Source organism: Psittacula echo, assembly GCF_963264785.1.
Source record: "Psittacula echo genome assembly, chromosome: 23".
Classification (NCBI taxonomy): domain Eukaryota; kingdom Metazoa; phylum Chordata; class Aves; order Psittaciformes; family Psittacidae; genus Psittacula; species Psittacula echo.
In genome coordinates, this window is record NC_137748.1 from 2,660,779 (window position 1) to 2,681,292 (window position 20,514).

The 20,514-nt window shown below is 48.7% G+C and overlaps 1 protein-coding gene across 1 annotated transcript in view; it reads left to right on the forward strand.

Moving 5' to 3' along the window:
• LOC308229405 (acid-sensing ion channel 2) overlaps nucleotides 1-20,514 on the forward strand; it is a 437,190-nt gene that overhangs the window by 376,009 nt on the left and 40,667 nt on the right. The window contains exon 2 of the mRNA XM_080633395.1: nucleotides 11,763-11,913. Coding sequence (XP_080489521.1) covers nucleotides 11,763-11,913 — 151 coding nt within the window. The remainder of the gene's footprint in view (nucleotides 1-11,762; nucleotides 11,914-20,514) is intronic.

The following is a 20,514-nucleotide window of genomic DNA, read 5'->3' on the forward strand; positions in this document are numbered from 1 at the left end:
CGTTCAGGATGAGCCAGTGTTTCGCCTTCTGGCAGCCAAAGCTGAAGAAGGAAAGCCTTTCCCATTGAAGCAGGGCCATCTCCACACCACAAACCCCTCCCTGCTCTTCCCTATTAGCTATTTTTTCATCTCCACTAACTCAATTTCCTACTTTCTCTATTGCTTTGTCATCCCAGACAGGTCAGCTGTGAAAGCTGCTGTGATCCAAGGTGCGCCAGCTCTGTCTAGGTTAGTTCAGACAAGTGATACCTAGAAGGCTGACTTGAATAGCTGACTTGATTGGGAACAAGTAGCTGCAAAAGCCCTCAACGGAGCAGATGAGGCTTTCCAGGATCTGGCAATGCTTTTAAGAAGTCACCAGGGAGACATGAAAGTGCAGAGAGCTTCCAGAAATTCTTCTGTATTTCTTATGTCATTGCGAAGGATGGAGGCGGTGAGACGGTGTCTGCTCACCCACGGCCAAGGGAATGCTCAGGGCAGCAAATCCGGGGGGGGAAAGAGGAAAACTGACAGTGTTAAAAATGCAGAGCCCTGATGAAGCTGCCACAGATTCCCTTGGTGAGGCTGAAACTTCCATGGGAAGCCTTCCAATATCTGAAGGAGGCTACAAGGATGCTGGAGAGGGACTCTTCATCATGGTCTGTAGTGATAGGATGAAGGGTGATGGTTTCTAAGTGAAACAGGGGCAGTTCAGGTTAGATCTAAGGCAGAAGCTCTTCCCTGTGAGGGTGCTGAGGCGCTGGCAGAGGGTGCCCAGAGAAGCTGTGGCTGCCCCATCCCTGGCAGTGTTCAAGGCCAGGTTGGACACAGGGGCTTGGGTAACATGGTCTGGTGTGGGGTGTCCCTGCTCATGGCAGGGGAGTTGGAACTGGATGAGCTTAAGGTCCTTTCGAACCCAAACCATTCAATGATTCTATGTAAGAAGACTGCAGAAAACAACGCGTATCTGGAGTAACAACAGTAAATGGGTTTGGAAAGGAAAAAGAAATGTGATAGAAGGAGCAAGAAATGCTGCTTCCCCCCTTTGCACCCTGCAGGGGAAGGTTTTGGGCTGGGGCTCCTGGGTTTAGCTGCTTTGGTGATGCCCATTTTCATTTCCTGGGCATGTGGGACAGGCTGCAGACCCCAGAGCCCTGCGGATTTGCTTTGCCAGCGGCAGGATGATCATGAAATATTTTCACGTGGGGTTGCATTGTAAGAGTTGACCCCATTGAAGAGTTTCTCCATCGACGTAGTTTAATCAATCAGCCTGACATTTGGGTCATGCAATGCCTCTTTACTTCCAAGTGCAACACCCTGGTTTCAGACACAGTTTTGGCTGTCAAAAGAGTTTTGACTGCAGCCGAGCATCGCTCCCTGGTTGCATCCTTCCAGAGGCAGGTCCCTTGCTGTGGCAGCTTTGTGTCCTCAGCATCCAGGCACCACAATCCCTGCAGCATCCTGGCTCTCAGCAACATCTACACAAGGCAGCTCCTTGAGCTCCCAGCCCCTCACCTGCCTGCAGAGTGCTGCCTCCTTCCCCAGCTGCCTGCAGGATGCTGCCGTGTGCCCCATCTTGGTTTTCCTGCATAGGAATTGCGTGGCTTAACCTAAAATCCCCATTTTCTAGGTAGGTTTGGTGTCAGAATGCCTCTGAAGCCCACTTGGAGGGATTTATGAAATAGGCTTTCCTATTGGCGCTGCAAAGCAAAGGGAGCTGCATGTATTTGTGTGCTGGATGTGCAGGATATCAGCGGGCGTAGAAATTGCATCAAATCGATTCTTTGAAATGGAGAGAAGGAAAATCTGTGTTAGGTGAGCTCCTCCTTCAGCAGAGTGCTGAAGAACAGGGACTTTTAGTCAAATTAATTACAACATAAAGCCTTTCCATTTCTCAGCAAGCTGGTTTTAACATCTTTAGAGTTGAATTTTGCTCGTGATTACCATAGGCTTACTCCTGTGAAGCGAACCATAAAATAAGACCAAGGGAAAACTGTTGAAGGAGTCATGATATCTGTGATTTCAGGGCCTGACTGGCGTGCACATGCTAAGGGTTCAGGGATTTTGGTCCTGGGTATTTTCCTAGTGCGTATATTCTCCTTTAGGCAGTTTTTCTAGGGCTTTGATTAGTTAGGAGGGCAGGAACGGATGTGTGCTGCTTGCATCAAAGCTAAAATAAAAGGCAGAAAGAGGACAGGTTTAAAGACACTTTTTGAAGTGCTTTTGGAAGCCCTTGTGCTGTGCTTTTAGGGTCATTCACATTTGGATCAGAGGATGCTCCCACCGCTGTGGCGTCTGCCCTGCTTCAGAGCAGCTTTGGTTGCCGTACTGTGGACTTCCACTGCAGTGAATGGGAGCGAAGGTGAAGCGGAGCTGTCGAGCAGCATCCCAGGGAGTGCTTGAAAGGAAAAACGTTGGTTTTTTGGAGCGCAGCTTCTCAGCATTTTGCATTATTGCAATTCCTGTCTCTTCCCGCGGCTTCACAGCACGGTGGTGGGGTTGGTTTGCTCTTCCCTCCCGGCATAGCCTTGGCCAGAGGCAAAGTGCTTCTGCCTTGACATTAAACAGAAACATCTCTGTAGGTGCTTGGCTGCCAAACTGTGGAGTTTGGATGGAGGTTGGGTGATTGGGCTGGAGATTTAGCACTTGGTGCCAAAAGGGTCTTTGTGGTGTGGGTAAACCCTCGTCTCAGCATTGTGAAGCTGGAGCAGGAAGCACGTTCTAGGGCCCGACAAGTGCTGTGTATCACACACACATATATCTGCGTGTGTATATATATGTGTGTGTTTATATATATATATACACACACACTTGGCAAGCTAATTAAAAGGTTATTTTTCTACTTGAAAACCACGGTGTGTGCACTGAACAAACTCATTTCCTTGCCTGGGTTATGGATATCTTCTGAGGTTATTATGAGCTAGAAACAACTGAAAGCACTGAATCAAGCCACAGTGGCTTTGTTTTCACATGTACTCAGCCCCAAGTTCCAGACCCTTGGCTTGAGGATGCTCCAGAGAGCAGAGGGCTGGTGTGGATCAAGCTAATGTTTAATTGCACATTTTCCTGCTTCTCCAAGACAGCTTGGGGCCTGTCTCTAGTTCAGGCTATCACGTCTGTGTCTCATGTGCCCCAAGTGGCATAGTTGGAATAGATCTGTATCTATATTTCTTTAAAGAAAAGCAAAATCTGGGATGCTCTGGGAAACTGTGTTTGCCCATAAAGACCTTCGAGACCTCCTTGAGTGTGACATGCAGGAAAACTGTGAAGAAGGAGCCAGCAGATGACTAAGCTCTTTGGTAACAAGTAAATAGACTTTAGACTGTATTAAACCGTAATAGGTGGAGGTCTCCACCAAAAATATGCGAGTGTTGGATATAGGAAGGGATGTAGATGAGCTGCCCAGCTCCCTTGGTCCTGTCACGCTTCTGTTTGCTCTGGTGAAGGGATCTCCCTTTCCTTCTCTTGCCTTGCTGCATTTCACACTTGCATTTACAAAGCAAATGGTCCTCATCTCAGGGTTTGGGGACATCCTTGGGCAAAGCCACTAACAAATGTAATGAGAATGAACCTGAAATTCCACATGCATCAGGATCTTTTGGGCACGTTTTGAGCTGAATGAAGAGTTAAGGGATAAAATAATCTTGCCTTTGGACTAACTGAGCTTTAATCCATCATCACTGATGGAACAAGATTGCTCGAGCCATGGCGGAGGGATGCAGGAGGTGATGCTCCTGTCTGGCCAGTGCTTCATGTCTTGTGCTGAGTACCGCGTTGCTGCTGCTCAGCTGAGGGATGTGTACAGCAAATACACCCAGCTCATGGCAAGAGCTGGGGTTTCGCTCTGTGTGCCTGGTCCTGGGGCTTAGATTGAGTGCTTCTGAGGGAGTTCCTAATGTCCCCATGTAACTCGAAGCCCCAGCTCTGTGCTGTGGGGTTCTGTGTGCCACCACCTTCCTGGAGCAGCAAGGGGCTGCGTGGAGCTGTGCAAATAGTAAATAGCGGCTATAAAATCTCTTGCTGAATCGGCTCCTTGAGCAGTGATTTAAATGAAAGGGCTCACTGAGGTTAATCCTTTAGCCAAAGGATGCTAAAAGGGTGTCTGCACTGCTCTGGCTGCCGGAGCACGATGCCATCACCTGGCCATGTGGTCATGGTCCTTCACACTGGCCATGGTGGTCCTGAGCATCACCCCAAGCCCTGTGCTGGGGGGGGGGCAGGCTTTGCTTTTTCTTGTGCCCCAAATATTTCACTCCAGGCAGGAGCCGTGAGCAGTAAAAGCCTCCCAGGGTTTTAAGCTTCGCTGGCTACAGAGAAATGCTGTTTTCAGTGCGACGTTTAGTACTGCTCTGTGTAAGGATGTGGGAGCAGTTGCTGCTTTTCTTTCACAGAAGGCATGAGATGAAGTTGTCCCATTGGGAGTATTTGGATCTGTTTGTCTCTTTCCACAAGGCTGATGCCTTCCTCCTGTGCAGCTCTGCAGAAAGGCAGGGAATAGCCTAAAAGCTCCAGACGTGAGAACAATTCTGTAGCAAGGAACAAAACGCTTCTGGTGTTGGCTGAGAAGGAACCTGTGTTCTCAGGATCTCAGGAGGGTTGTGGAGGAGCTGAAGGCCATGGCTAAGGAGTCTTCAACCAGTCTTGCCCTCGATGACCAGGATGTCCAGCTCAGGAGCATTTCTCCATCTCTCCTTTGGCTTTGCAGTGCTACTTAATGGCTTTAAGGTGCATGGGAGGTCTGAAGCTGCTTGTCCAGCATTTTCCAGAGAACTCATTTGGTATGTGATACCCTTCCTTAGCTGGAGGAGTTTGGATCTGACACTGACATTTCAAGTCCAGATATTTTATCCACCCTCTATGAGAAGGCTCCATAGCACCTGCATAAGTATCTTCACAAGGTTGAGTGCTGGGGAGATCTGTGGGCTCCTGTTGGATGCTCTCAAGGTGATTTTGGCCAGGGCCATGCAGCAGTATTGTCATTGCCAGTCCCAGAGCTGCTGGTGAGCTGGAGACAGGGCTGTGCTGCTGCTCAGTAGGGAGTTCAGCAAAGGGTAATGAAGAACAAGTCATTAGCTGAATCAGTGGGGAGAGGTTAGGAAGACAGATTGTAATTATTGTCAGAATGAATCCTGGCCTTCGAGCCGTGTGCTGGCACCTGGTAAAAGGCTCCAGGGCTTCTGCTGCTGGGATGCACAGAGCTTGTCCACGCGTTGCTGCTGGTGAAGGGGCAGCCTTGGTGGTCACGAAGGAGGAACGCCGTGCACCATCACCCGCCATGCTCCTCTTCCCACGCCATCTGCTGCTTCCTGAGGGCATCATCCAGGTTATTGCCTTGCCTGACCTCATTCAACCCAAGTCTGGTGATACCACGGTACCAGCCTGACGTGTCTCGGGCCATTGACCTTATTTCACCTGTGCATGATGCATATTCGTATCGTAGAATGCGCCCCTCTTGCTTGTGCTGGGGCATTGATTTTCATAACATGAGAAATCCTTGTTCAAAAACCCTGACCTTCTCCTCCCCAACCCTTCCAAACCAGTAAAAAGCAGAGGATGCTGTTCTGCATCCCGGTATGGAAGGACCAGTGGATGGTGTTCCGCAAAGCAAATCTTGGGAAGCAAGAAATGTTCATGGGTTAACTTGTGTTCACATGGGAGGTGAACTTTTGTGGGAGCATGCTGTTTCCTGCAGTTAAGACCTTATGGTCTGGTAGAACAGAGCTCCTGCCGCATGGTTCTGCGTCGCTTTGTTACCTGTGGAAGTAATCGGGGCTTGATGGGGATCAGAGAAGAGGGTAGCAGTTTTCTTAGTTTATGGACCAACAGAATCCTCAAATATTTGGAGCTTCACCATTATAGTTTATTCATTTGCTATCAGAATATTAGTGCTATATTTCTTTTTAAATGCCCACTCAACCTGCGCTAAATCGCAGTGAGGGCTGTGGAGGTGATTTATGCCAGCTCTAAGGGCCCTCCATCAGCACTCACCATTCCAACGGATGCTTGCCCCAGTGTGCCATTAGAGGGAGGGGCTGATTGCACAAATAAGAAGGAAATGGCAATATCTCTGAGTGAATTCAATGTGCCAGTGTGTGGTGCCTCTGCGTTAGCGCTGCTCGAGTTTCGCTGTTCGTGAAGGGTGGAATGCAGGGGGATGAATTGTGATCCATTGAGCGATGCTTAATGCCATCCTTTAAGAAACAAATTAAAAAGAGAGTTGGTCCTGTCCAGTGGCAAAAAAGCAGTTTTGAAGGTGGAGATGGATGTGTTAGGAGTGTTCTACATTATACACAGCAGCTCGGCACAGTGGTAGACTTACATTCGGGATGCTGGTTGGTGCTGGTTTGTGCAAGCAAGTCTTGTGCTAGCATTAATGTTCTAGCTTAGCCTCAGGTGGTACCTAGGATGACTTCTTATTCAAAGCAGCAGACATGTATAAAAGCAGAGCTGACATCCCTGCTGTTCCCATGCAGGCATGGAACAGCAGTGCCCAGCGGGGTGTGGGCAGACATTGGACTGATTTCAAGGAAACATCTCCCTGCTTGACAAGCCCCACTGGGATATCTCCGTCTTGGAGGCCGAAAGGAAAACCCTCTCTTTGTAAACACATCTCTGACAACTTCTATGGCTCTGCTTTCCGGAGCTCCATCCCCATTACTTTTCTCTGTTGTGGGATTAAACTTGACACCGTGAAGGATGGATCATATTTTGCTTGTCTGACATGCTTCTATGCCAGATTTCCAACAATATAAAAACATGGATTTAAAGAGAAATCCATAGCTAAATCTCCTTTGAGAGGGAAAAGATAGCAAAGTATGTCACCTCTATGTGATTCCCCTCCTGGTTTATGTTAATGTTTGAAAGAGCTGTGCCTTGCCTTACAGTCTCTTGAGACTGACCGACCAAATCACCTTCTGAATGCATGGGTCTGTGAGGTTTTTGTATTCCCCCAGTGTTTTTGTAGGACTGGGATGCGTAATCCCTGCCAACAAAGAGGATGCCCTAAAGGCTGGTTAGGCTTGGGCCCCCTCTGTGTGGGATAGGGACTTAATTCCTTCTGCACTTTGGAAGGGAAGTGAAGTCCTTTTTTCCCGTTAGTATGAGTTCCCTCTTTACCGAGCTGGAATTGGAAGCTTGTTCTCCCTTTGAAAGAGATCCCCTTGGGATTTGACGCTTCAGAAACCTGTTTGTTGTAAGCATCTGTTGCAATTTGCTCTTCACAGCCGTCATTTCATTTCAAATAATGTACAGCAACCTCCTGCCAGGGTGTGAACAAATGGACCATCGTGATGTGCTTGCATGGAGCCAACCAGACCATGCTGCTCCTCACACCTCGAGTGAAATGATGACATGGCTCGATGCCACCGCCGGCACAGCCAGTGCCATGGGAGACCTGGTAGTGACGGGGATATATGGCTCTGCCGAGCCCTCAGAAATAAGCTCTTCTTTCCTCCTAAACAGGATCATTTCCTCATCATTTCATGTGTGTTCCTGCCCAAACCCATTTCCATTCCCTCCAGCCCTTTCAGCTTCATGTTCACTTTCTCTGGGACCTATCCAGAAAGCCCCTTTGTTTTCCTTTTTGCTGTGTTGTCCACGATGCTGTTGGATGTGGCTTGATAGGATATATGTCTCTGAGCCATGTGTACTGCAATTGCAGAGAAGATGGTAGTGAAGGATGCTAATTTACTGTCTTCAATGGTTGGAGCCTTTATCTGACAACTAATGTCTTGCCTTGTCAGTGAGCTCTAGCCTGTGTCTTTGTCTGGATTTAGAAAAGTAATTTATGGGCTCCAAATTACTTGCTTTTACCATCATTTTGCTCCATATTGAAAGGATAATTCATCAGCAGACATGCTTGTCCTGTGTCTGCTGCTTATAAACCGTGAAATACCTTTTTCTCTATTAGTTTGGTCAGGCTTGCTTGCTTTTTGAATATCAGTCTTTTTTGGGCTATTGGTTTGACACACAGCAGGGTGTACATTGATGTCTCGGAGCTCTTGATGCTTGTGTCTTCTGTTCTGTATGTGGAGCCTGCTCGAGATACCCATGGTCTGCTTTTTAATTTCACAGGATACGCGTTTTTCCCTTTACACAGTAAAAAAGGGCTCATTGTGTCACTCAAGTACTATTTCACAGACTTTGAGCATGTTTACCCTGGTATTTCAATGGGGATTTTCGGAGGAGCTGTCAAAAGTAACGGGTGATCCATCAATATAAAGAAACATTGGTATTTTATAGTCTATTCTCAAGGTTCGTGTTTGTATTTTTGTTTCTGGCTTGTGCTGGACCTTTGTTTTATAGCAAGTTAAAGCATTGCTAACAGCAAGGAGCGCTGTGTTCCCCTAAGAATAATAAACTGAGGTTAAATCATTCTGCTTTGCCTCGTGTCTACTGTCTCAGGTGTATCGTGGCAGTTAGTATAAACTGATGGAGCCCTTTCTGAACAGCTCTATACTTTTATCCCGATGATCTGGCAGCGCTTTGAATCCTTCCCTGTTATCAGGGAGCCCAAAAGAGCCTGAAACCAAGAAGATCCAGTGGAACAATAAGTTGTATCTTCCCAACAGTTCCTCCCCAGCTTTTTTGCTCTATAGATCTCCTTGTCCATGCTGTTTGCTGATGTATCCCCATGCCGGTGTCCTCTTGAGCACTAGTTCTTTCTTAGCTACTAAGCCTGGAGGTAGCCCTACCCCAAGGTTTTCGTGCTGCTTGCTAGCTCTGGGTAATTCATCAGAGATGCCTGATTCCTCATTAGGACAAGCGTTCAAGTTCTCCGTCATATCCCAGTCATGGTTCTGGTGTGCTATTTGGCTGTACAAAGCCATAAGTAACTGGCTGGTTTGCAGAGATGAAACGATGGATAAATGCCAAGAGCTTTAGTAAGGATCTGTGCTTGCTGGTGCCCCTGTCAAGGAGCTGGATGAGGGGATTGAGTCTACCCTCAGAAGTTTGTAGATGACACCAAGTTGGGCAGGAGCTTTGATCTGCTGGAGAGGAGGAGGTTCTACAGAGGGATCTGCACAGGTTTGATCAATGGGCCGATGCCAATTGCATGGGTTGTTTAGCCTGGAGAAAAGGAAGCTCGGGGGGACCTTCTTATTCTCTACAACTACCTGAAAGGAGGTTGTAGGGAGGTGGCGTCGGTCTCTTCTCCCAGGTAAGAAGCAATAGGACAAGAGGAATCAGACTCAAGCTGCACAAGGGGAGGTTTAGGTTGGATATTAGGGAAAAGTTATCCACTGAAGGGGTTGTCAAGCACTGGAACAAGCTGCCCAGGACAGTGGTGGAGTCACCATCCCTAAGGGTATTTAAAGGACGTGTAGATGTGGCACTTAGGGACATGGCTTAGTGGTGGGCTTGGCAGTGCTGGAGTAACAGTTGGGCTCGATGGTTGTAAAGGTTTTTTCCAACCTGAACAATTCTGTTCTGAAGAGCAGCAGAAAATCATGAGGCTTCCTTGGAAACGAGTCCCAGGAGTGATGCAGCTGATGGCAGCAGCACCTGGATTTAAGCTGTGTGTCAGATGGTCCCTGGGGTCTGCTGCTGCTGGGGAGCAGATGTTGGGAAGCAAGGGGAAGCAGTTGCATTTCTTCCAGACATGTGTCAACACATCCCAGGCTGTGTGTGGCTGAACGGGTTTCACATCTCCTACTGTGCAAGAGAATCATCTACTGAGGTTCTGACAGATGAGCTCTTGGCCATGGCCAGCACCTTTCATGGACTTTGATGGTCGCTTGCCGAGTGTGGACTGGAGGGGATGGAGCAACATCCCTTCCTTTTCCGAGTCACAATTGGTTTTCTTTTGCTGCGATTGGGTCCCAGACATGCAGCCTTGGGCCCTGTCACTTTACATCTTGTTTGCTTGATAATCGTGCCCTAGCTGAAGGTTTTATACTTCAATTTTTACAGCTGCGAAGGGCCATATAAAAAGCCCCATAAAATTGCCTGCATGTATGTGGCTGAAGCCTGCACTGGCTACAGCAGCATCTAAATCCTTAATCAGCATTTACATTGCGTGGTTGCTCTCTTTTTTCCCCACCATTCTCACTAATGCAGATTTTGTTCTTGCTGTATTTTTAACTATCCTAATTAGAAGCTGTTGACTTCTGCCTTCAAAGCTTATCTGGGCAAGCCCATCTACGGGGCACTGGCTGCTGACACTGGCTTGCTGTTGTGCAGCTTATCTTTCCAGCTTGAGTGGTTTAATAGGTCAAGTATTAAAACGAGATTTTCACTTGGATGTAAGTTATTTTTTAAAGGGCATAATTCTTTTCCCCCCGCAAATGTTTTGTGTTCTCTGCAGCCTTTTTTTGCTCTGATTGGAGGTTTTAAACTTGAATGTGATTTCTGACTTCTCTGATCCCACCTGCTTCCCTCATGCCGTAATTGTAAGGCATGTGTCAATATTTGAGGGGAATAAATTGCTGATGACTCCAGCTTCTGTTTAGTCTTATGAGTCATCGTGGGGTCGTATGAGCTCAGCAACTGCGTTAGTGACTTGTGATTCCTGGTGGGAGCACCGCCAGCAGCAGCGTGTGCTGTTGATGGTGGGATCCCCTCCCTCTGAATATTCATTTCTGATGTTTGCTGGTTGCTTCCCAATTGCAGAGCCCAGACTCTCTGGCTCTGAGCCATTTTATCCTCTTTTAGTACAGTAGGAAGTTCTGCCCATCTACATGTCCCCTGGTCTGTCAGTGCAAGCCATAGGAGACTTGTGGTAGTTTAATCTTAGGGTTTCCATATGTTCTTCCACTTGGGGGGAAGGCTGAGCAAGAGCATCAGTGACCAAGACCATCAGTGCCACCGCCGTCAAAGGTGTCACATCTCTGCTGCCCCACCAAGATTCACCCTCCTTGAAGTCCATGTCCCCCCCATTGGAAACCCGTGTCTATCCTACTTGGAAACCTGTGGCAGCCCTGCTTTACAGAGTGATGGTAGCCAAGGAGCCCCCAGCTGGGCTTTCAAGAGACAGGCCAAAATGGGTTTACAGAGGAGCAAAAGTGGTGGAGGAAATCTCTCCTCATTTGTCCAAGGCTTTTAACTCTTTCTTAGGTGCCAAGTAGTGGCAGTGAGAAGTTAATGGGATATTGTATTTTTTTGTGTTGGGAGAGTGCAGGCATCGTTCACATTGCTCCCTTCGGGTGGAAAGCAATGAGTGAGATGGGCTTTGGACAAGGGGCTGTAGGGACAGGCCAAGGGGAATGGCTTTAACCTGCCAGAGGGGAGACTGAGATGAGCTCTTAGGCAGAAGCTCTTCCCTGTGAGGGTGCTGAGGCGCTGGCCCAGGGTGCCCAGAGAAGCTGTGGCTGCCCCATCCCTGGCAGTGTTCAAGGCCAGGTTGGACACAGGGGCTTGGAGCAAGCTGCTCTAGTGGAAGGTGTCCCTGCCCGCGGCAGGGGTTGGAGCTGGAGGAGCTTTAAGGTCCCTTCCAACCCAAACCAGGCTGGGGTTCTATGATTCTATGAATTGCATTACGGTTTAGTGCAAGCTCAAACACAGCGTGTACGTGTGCTTCTTGGAGACTCAACATGATACGACTCTGGTGAGCTGCTGAAGACATTTGTTCACTGCTCTAGACCCCCTTTCCCTTTGTCTCTTCCATCTTTTCTCTCAGGAGAACACAGTACGCTAAATGATCAAACCAGGTTAGATTTACCTGCAGACATTTCCCTTGGAGCTGCGGTGTGTGGCTGTTTCTCATCCGTCTCCCTTGTTCATGTGGGAAAAAAGAGTTGATTGTATGGAACATATTCCATTATTTCTCTTTTGTCTCCTCGCAGGTGTTTACAAAATATGGGAAATGCTACATGTTTAACTCAGGAGAAGAAGGACGGCCTCTTCTTACCACAGTTAAGGGTGGGACAGGCAATGGACTGGAAATCATGCTAGACATACAGCAGGACGAATATTTGCCCATATGGGGAGAAACAGGTAAGACCTTCTTTTTTCCTCCTGCAAACATGCATGCATTGGTGATTTTTGCTGAAAGACCATCCCATCCCATCCCATCCCAATCCCATCCCATCCCAATCCCATCCCATCCCAATCCCATCCCATCCCATCCCAATCCCATCCCGTCCCATCCCATCCCATCCCATCCCATCCCATCCCAATCCCATCCCATCCCATCCCAATCCCATCCCGTCCCATCCCATCCCATCCCATCCCAATCCCATCCCATCCCAATCCCATCCCATCCCATCCCAATCCCATCCCATCCCATCCCATCCCATCCCATCCTATCCCATCCTTCCCAGCCAATGTCTAAACCAGCTCTTGACAGCAAGAGGCGCTCAGTCTGTACAGAAATCAGTTGCTTTGCGGTGTCTGTAGCTGCCACTTGGGACCAGCATTTCTATAGTTCAGCTCATCAGTGAGTGCTGGACTTTGGTGTCTCGGCAGCAACGTTTGGGAGTGTCACCACCTTTCCTGGGACCAGGGTGGCTGCTTGTGTGTGACAGGAGGTGTAGTGTCTCTTTCAGATGCTCCAGCATCTCCCTCTTCCCTAGAAAGGGACTTTTTGGAGGCCTCGTTCAATGTAGACATGTTTGTGTTTTCTTCCTCCCTGGAATCTGGGGATATTTGTTGCCCTGAGTGTTGTCTTTGTGTGGGTTGCTGCATGGGTGGACCAAGGACTTGGCTCATTGCACTTGGAGCATGTGGGATGGACGGCACCTTCCTTTAATGAACCCAACCAGACTGAGCATCTTCTGAAGAGCCAGCGTGCTGCACTGCAGCCCTCTCTAGTCCTGGCACAGAGAAGGGCAGAAGGTGCTGATCAGAAAGGCTGGGGCTGTCTCGCAGGTCTCATGGTTGGGATGGCAGCACTAGGAGTGAACATGGAAACGCTGCCTCCTGCAAGAGCAGCTCAGCGGCTCCCATCATCTGAACCCAGGATGCTGGTGGAAGTTGCTGGCACTGCTGGTACCAGTTTCTTTAATGAATCCTGCTGCCAAAACAGAGGCTGGGCTCTGCAAGAGGGGTGGCATGGGCAGGGGACAGCATGGCGAGGGACATGTGCCACCAAAGCCACCCATTTAGAACAAGCCGTGTCAGTTCTGCGGCGGTGGCTGCACTTTTCATGGAGCCATGTTGGCATTTGAAGCACAGCATCCCAAAAAGGGTTGGAAAACTCGCCAGTGGCTCCATTCCTCTGGCAGCTGCAGGCAGAACATTGTGGTGGGAGGTTGGTTGTTTGTTATGGGGTGTCAGAAAAGAGAGAGGAGCAATTACCCCTTCAGGTTTTATGTCACCGTTGCACCATCATCGTGTGCAAGCGAGTCTCTTCAAGCACCTTCTCAACAGTGAAGAAGAGAGTTGGCTGCGTTCATTCAGAGCTTACAATGTAGTTGTGTGATGGTTGATTCTGGCAATTTAAACAGATTCCCGTGGTCCCATCAATCATTTCAAATTGCACAGGCTTTTATCGCAAGGGCTGTGCCTTCCAGTGCTTAGCTCGTACTCAGAATCAGCCTGATGTGGCCCAGGTGAGGGGGAGGAGACAGTGGTTTGGAATAATCACTTCTGACTCGTAGCATTTGTTTGAAGTCTTGTCCTTTCAAAGGCAAACCAGGTTCTCAGTGCAGAGTGGGAAGATGAAGTGCATTTTCTACCTCTGATGCTTTATTGCTTACAGGCTGCCTTGGGGGAGCTCATAGGGGCAGGAAAACCACCACATTGATGGCTTGGGGATGTAGCAGGCTTGGACAGCCACACTGTGAGCAATCTGTGTTCAGCCTTGCTGGGTTTTGGACCCCCTCTAAGGTTCCCCATGGAGACACAGACCTTGGGGCACACTGTGCTCACTTCAGGCTTGCTTTTTGGAGCTCTCTTTTGTGGAGTTCTTCCCTGTGAGGGTGCTGAGGCGCTGGCCCAGGGTGCCCAGAGAAGCTGTGGCTGCCCCATCCCTGGCAGTGTTCAAGGCCAGGTTGGACACAGGGGCTTGGAGCAAGCTGCTCCAGTGGAAGGGGTCCCTGCCCATGGCAGGGGTTGGAGCTGGAGGAGCTTTAAGGTCCCTTCCAACACAAACCAGTCTATGATGATTTGGTGCATCTTTAGGAGGAACCCATCCAGGAATGTGCTGCCTTTAGAGCTGTGCTTTGCTATCGCTGCCGTTCTGGGAAGGTCTCAGCTGGGTGAAGCAGCTGCTCATTATACAGGAGGCAAAAAAGAAAAGGTATTTAAGAAGCAAATGGAGAGCTAAAGTGTGAGGTTAAAAGGTGAAGGAGGAGGATCAGCCAGGTCTTGTTCTTGCCATCTGGCAGGAGAGCCTGTGGCAATGGGGAGGAGGTTTCCGATCTGGTACCTCTGTGTCTGTGAGCATCACTGTCATCCAGAGGTTAGGTGGGATGGCAGCTCCTGCTCCGGTCACATTCATCAGACAGCTTTCAAGCCCTGCGTGTGGCAAAGGAGCTTGAAACCTGGCCATGGCTGAGGACGTGAAACCTGAGGGAGGAGGAAACAACCCTGAGTGCATTCATTTTTCCAAAATCTTGTGGCTTTTAGGGTCTTTTAAGCTCCAACTTGACTTTTGATGGCACGTGGAAGGGGGAAATGTACCCCTTTGATTTTCAAGATGCCCCTGATGATGTCTTGCCCCCATATGGCCTCATCACTCCTGATCTCATGCGTATGTAAGTTAAATTTATACTCAGGTGAAGATTGAGGCATAGAGAGGGATTCTCACGCCTCTAGAACTGGGTTGATATTTTGGGGCTAGTTGTCAAGGTCTTTATCTGACCGTGAAACGCTGTAGGATTCAAGGTGGAACTATGTAAATAGGACTCCTGATTTGGTTAAATGGTGTAGGACAAGCTCCTGGACTCGTTGCGAGCAAACTTGGCCATGTTCTTACGGGTCTAGGTAGAACTGGTACTTGATTGTGAAGTTCATAAAACATTAATCTTTGCCTTTCAACAAGGGACTCTTTCATCCTCCACGTTCATACAGCGCCTCGTACAAGCCGTCTTCAATCTTCATTGAGCTGTCTGGACAGTACCAGAATGAAAACATTTACTATAGTGGTTAATAGTTGCTGTTCCCATGGAAACACTTAACTCAGCTTTGTAGGTAAGTGAGGGAGTTGATTATTTCCAAATATTTGCATAAGAATGTAAATGTGTTTGGAATTAAATCCCCTCAGCTGCTTCCACTGGGACTGCTCCGCTTTGGCTCTCCAGTGAAAAGCTTTAGCAAGGACACACAGCTCTTAATAGTGAACTTCAGCCCAGGCAATGGAGAGGGATGAGGAGGGCATGGGGTGAGATCTTCACGGTGCATGTAGGCATGTGGAGGTCAGGCATGGGGATGCCTCCAAGATGGAAGGAGTCCAGTTTTTTCTTCCCAGTGAGTTAGTATCTTCATTATAACCTGAACTCTTCCATTCACTCCTTATATTTAACTCCAGATATTTCTACAGCCCGGTTTTGCTGCTCCTTTTTCCCACTTGCTGTACCCAGCGACTGCTCTTTTAGTGGCCTCTTAGGCAATGATTTTTATGTGGTTTAGTTACTTCTTCAGTTTCCAACTTCCGCAGCATCCCTCAGACGTGGATTCTCAAAACCATTTCTTTTCCCAGCTGGTTGTCCCATGTTAAACTAAGTTTTCCCAGAACTATCTGGAGCTGCCCCCACTGAGCTGCTGTCTCAGACATGGTGTTTGTACCCCCGTAGGGCTTCACAGATGCTGACTTCATCGCCAGAGGGAGGTCTTCACATGGAAAAATGCACTTTTCTTTGGCCCATTATGGTGGCCTTGGCTCATGCTTCCTGCAAGGGGCTGTCCCATAGAAAACAGCCACCCAAAGAACCATCCAGGTTCTAGTTCACTGCCTCTTCATCCAAGCCATGGCCACAACATCTCATTGGGACCTTTCCTCCTGCACCCCAGGATGCTCAGGCCCTCAGAGCAGTTGTGGTTCTGTTGGATGCAGGGCTGATTCTTGCCAGTGCCAAGCCCAGACGGTGACATCCTTACTCTGTGCTTAGTCCCGTGGCTGCTTTGCTTTTTGCTCCAGATTTGGAGATGCCATAAAACCACGTTCTCCTTCAGAGCCCCCCAAACCTCCTCATTTGCTGCCTGAGGATCTCGTCTTTCTTCATACAAGTGTCCTTTGCCATTCAAATAAGAAGCTGAGGGACAATATTGGTTCATAGCTTGGGACAGGGCTGCTCCGGAGCTGCTGCCACCATGTCACATTGGCATATGCTTTGTAATCTAAAAAGTGCTTTAATTGTTACTGGCTCAGCAAGCAAAATGAAGTGCATTGTCAGTGTGAAAAGGCCTTTTCTGAGTATCCATTCATATCTCAGGAAGATGAAATATCTTCTCTAACAAGTTACTTGTAATAGGAAAATATACCTCTAGCTTGACTGTCTGCATATGCAAGCCCATTATTTGAACGTGTTAAATTTATGTGCAGTCTAATTTTGGAACAGCGAGTGTACACAGACTGCTTCAGTCTTTAATTTCAAGTGCAAAGAACAGGGTATTTTGACTGTATCTGGATGGCACGGCATCAGGCAGCTTTGCCATCGTTGGGGGTGCAAAAATATTGTGTCAGGACTGTCAAAATCCTGGGAAAAATATGATGGTGGAAAGACAAAGAGATGGAAATCTGTCTTTTGAGTTTTGCACTGCTGGGGTTTATATTTTCTAGGGTTGTGCTTCAGCTGTGAGCGTGCTACACGTGGAAGGAGTTGAGGAGATAAGTTGTGGCTGAAGTCTTCGCATCACCTTTGGGTTTCAAAGAAAGCCTTAAATGTTCCAGGTGGGAATCATGATGCAAACAGCCCCCAAAACATAGCAATCCTGCCGGAAGTTCAATTGAAGATGGAAAAAACTGATAGCAGGGAAAACTCCCTCCAGGAACCGAGAGGGAAAAGGCAAACCACAGACTCAGAGCAGCGTAGGTGGGAGCTACACATATGGCTTGGAGTCTCCCAAATTCCATGGTTACACATCTTCGTCTGGCAGGATGAGGCACCGGTGTGTGGCAGGGCTGTGGAGGGGGTTTGTTTTATTGCACTTGATAGGGAAAGTGGTAGAAATGCCATCAAATAGAGAAAAGAAGCTAATTTATAGCGGCAGCTATTTGCTTGCAAAGGGAATCCACTTGGGGTTAATCTTTCTGGAGTGGTCCATGGTATTCTATAGTGACCTCGTACAGCAGCACAGTAAATTGAAAGTCACTCAGGCTACAGGGCTGTAAATAAGAAATACAGTCAGGGAGTTCTGCATCTGTGTTTCAGGAGTTGTTGGGTAAAGATGAACATTTCATACCAATTAACCAAGTAACACGCGGAATGAAAAGAAAGGGGATGAGAAACGCGCTATGAAACTGCACTAAGAAGAAGCATGAAATCTATCAAGCTCGAGGCTTCAATCCACTTAGGAGACTATCACATAGTATTATGGGCTGCTATTACTTAGCTTGGTGAAAAACATGGCCTACAAGGAGGTCTTCTGATCTAGGTCATGCAGAGGAAGATCTCAAGCCTGTTTCCTTCACACCCAACCCATTTGGACTGGAATTGGTTCTTTGCTTCCCTGCAGGGCTTCTTCATGCTGTTAGAAGTGGTACATACCAACCCCTGCCATCAAATTATGGATGCAAGGGAAAACCATCTGTTGGTGGCTGGAAGAAGCCCTTCTCCAGGGAGTTGTGGTTTAGGAAAAGGAAAAGCTGATGTTGTATGGTGAAAGATGGAGACCAAGGTCTGCTACGGCCAAGGTGCTGGATGCTCCCCTGCCTCTGGGCATTGCTGAGGCCTGTCTGTAGAATTAATCTAAATTAGCCAGAGGTACAGGTGATTTCGGTAGCACTGAATTTCCATGTTGCTGCTTTTCTTCCTCATTAAAGCTGCCTTAATTCTGCTGATCTCTTTCCATTTCCAAATTGAATTTAGGGAAATGGAATTAACACAGATTTATTTTTTAACCGGGGTCTTCACACAAGCCCTGATGCTGGAGAAGTTAGCTTGGATGTGTTTGTGGCTGCTGGCTCATCTGGAAAGGGCCATTTCGGTCCTTCTTGAGTTTCTAAAGGAGGGAAGAGTGCCAGTGGTGCCATCCATGCTGTAGCAAGCAGCACTCCTCAGCCAGCCCTGACCTTCCTCCTGTATCTCCCTGGGGACCAGCTGGCAGTGGGATGCCTGCAAAGCGGAGACGTGCCCTGGGACATCACAGAATCCCAGCCTGGTTTGGGTTGGAAGGGACCTTAAAGCTCCTCCAGCTCCAACCCCTGCCACGGGCAGGGACCCCTTCCACTGGAGCAGCTTGCTCCAAGCCCCTGTGTCCAACCTGGCCTTGAACACTGCCAGGGATGGGGCAGCCACAGCTTCTCTGGGCACCCTGTGCCAGCACCTCAGCACCCTCACAGGGAAGAGCTTCTGCCTAAGAGCTCATCTCAGTCTCCCCTCTGGCAGGTTAAAGCCATTCCCCTTGGCCTGTCCCTACAGGCCCTTGTCCCAAGCCCCTCTCCAGGTTTCCTGCAGCCCCTTTAGGCACTGGAGCTGCTCTCAGGTCTCCCCTTCAGGAGCCTTCTCTTGTCCAGGCTGCCCCAGCCCAGCTCTCTCAGCCTGGCTCCAGAGCAGAGCTGCTCCAGCCCTCGCAGCATCTCAGTGGCTTCCTCTGGCCTCGCTCCAACAGCTCCACGTCCCTCTTGTGCTGCTGCCCCAGAGCTGGATCAGGACTGCAGTGGGGTCTTCATGCCGACATGGGCGCAAGTCTCGCTGCCTGGCTTTGTGCACAGCTTGGGGTGGGTCATAGTTTATAGAAGGTGTCTCTGGTTGCTTTTTTCTGGTAAAGAATAGGTAATCAGGGCTGTGTTGATGGATGGACTGCCTGCTTTGAGTCTGGCGATCTGTAGTGGAGCATCTCCAATACCGGCCCAAAGTTTAGGATGCTCCAGGCATCAGTGCAAAGGGATTCGCCGCACAAATCATCCACATTCACTCCTTGCAACCAGCACCAAAGTGATGCTTTCACCTGGAGACAGGGCTGTTCCTGCCATTGCTCACAAAAGCCCAGATAACCTTTGGGATCCTGCAGCCAAGTCTCTATGTAGGCAAATTGGTGAGGGCCAGGGTGACTCCAGGCAGGCACGGGGTGGCTGGAGGCCAACGTTGCTGACCCTGGCAATCCATCTTGGGAAAGTTCCCTGGTGTGGGCACAAATTGAGAGCGTTTCCATGGTTTCTTTCCTTTTTATTTATTTATTTCCCACCCGCTGCCCTCTGGGATTTTGTGCCAGGGAAAAGAGATTTAAACAGCATCTCCGTGCTGCTGGGGTGGGTCAGCAGGGTTCCTGCTCTACTGCAGCATCGTCATTGCAAGGGCTTTGACAGTGAGCAAGGACAGTTGGTTTAGCTCAGGGGTCAGATGTCCCCCCTTTCCCCAAAGCCCCTCCAGCCCTAGCACTTGGTCTCCAGCTGTGCAGCTTCTGTGCATAATAAGCCCAAGCCCTGGAGCATTTGCTTTGCCAGCTGTGGAGATGCACAAAGCCCTCACTGTCATTTACTTCTGCATATTAAGATGATTCATGGCTGTTCTTCACAAACCCACGCCTCCTTTTCCTTACCAAAGATGTGAGTTCAAGGGGTGGAAGAGGCAGCCTGGGCTCTCCCAGGCCATTGCTGCAAATGCACTGGGTTCCTGGCGTGGTCCAAGGGGCTCTTTTGGATTTAGACCACGGGGTCTGCAGGCTTTGAGCCACCAGCGTTGACCACAGAGTTTGGGAATAGGAAATCTGTGCATCTGCTTCACTCACAGTTTGTGGAGTTCTAAGTGAATAATAAGTGAATAATAATAAGTGAATAATCCTAATCAATAGAAATCTCATCTGTAAATATAAAGTAAGTAGGAAAGGACCGGGGAATGAAGAAGTGATGGGTAGCAGCAGGTACGTCAGTGATGGGCTACGGCAGTGGGTTGCAGGGGGATACCTCATGCATGTGTGCATGGAAAACCATGAGCACATTTTAAAGCAGCAATACACGTCCTTAAAAGTCTGTGGGGTCAGTGCTGACTCCAGGGCTTCTCGGAGCTTTGGCAATTTCTTTTCCATTATGGGATGTTGCCTCCCGCATGCAGCTGTGGCTGCCTCAGGGCAGCTCTTTGCAGATGAAACTTGTTTGCCTTGGAAGGGTCGGTTTTCAGTATCATTTATCAATTAAAATAACAAAGGAGATTAAGAACAGAAGAAGAAAGGCCAAGGTGTGTGTATGGGTAACTTGCTTTCTCCAACACTTTTCAACTCAGAGCATTTTCACCAGCTGATTAAGACGTGCAGCAGCGCAGGCAAATGAACGCTGCTCCCTCTGGGAAGAGAAAAGACCAAAAAAGGCTTTTATTATTCACAGTAAGAATGCGGAATGGTTTAAGATGGAGAAAAAGACGCTGAATTTATCTGCAAACTGCAGCTGGGACCTGGGGAGACGGAGGGGGACAGCTTTAACTGGGGCGTTTGGGTTGACGCAATGGGTTTGGTGATGCCATGTGGTGGCAGCAGTGGTGGACATCCCTCCCTGGCTCC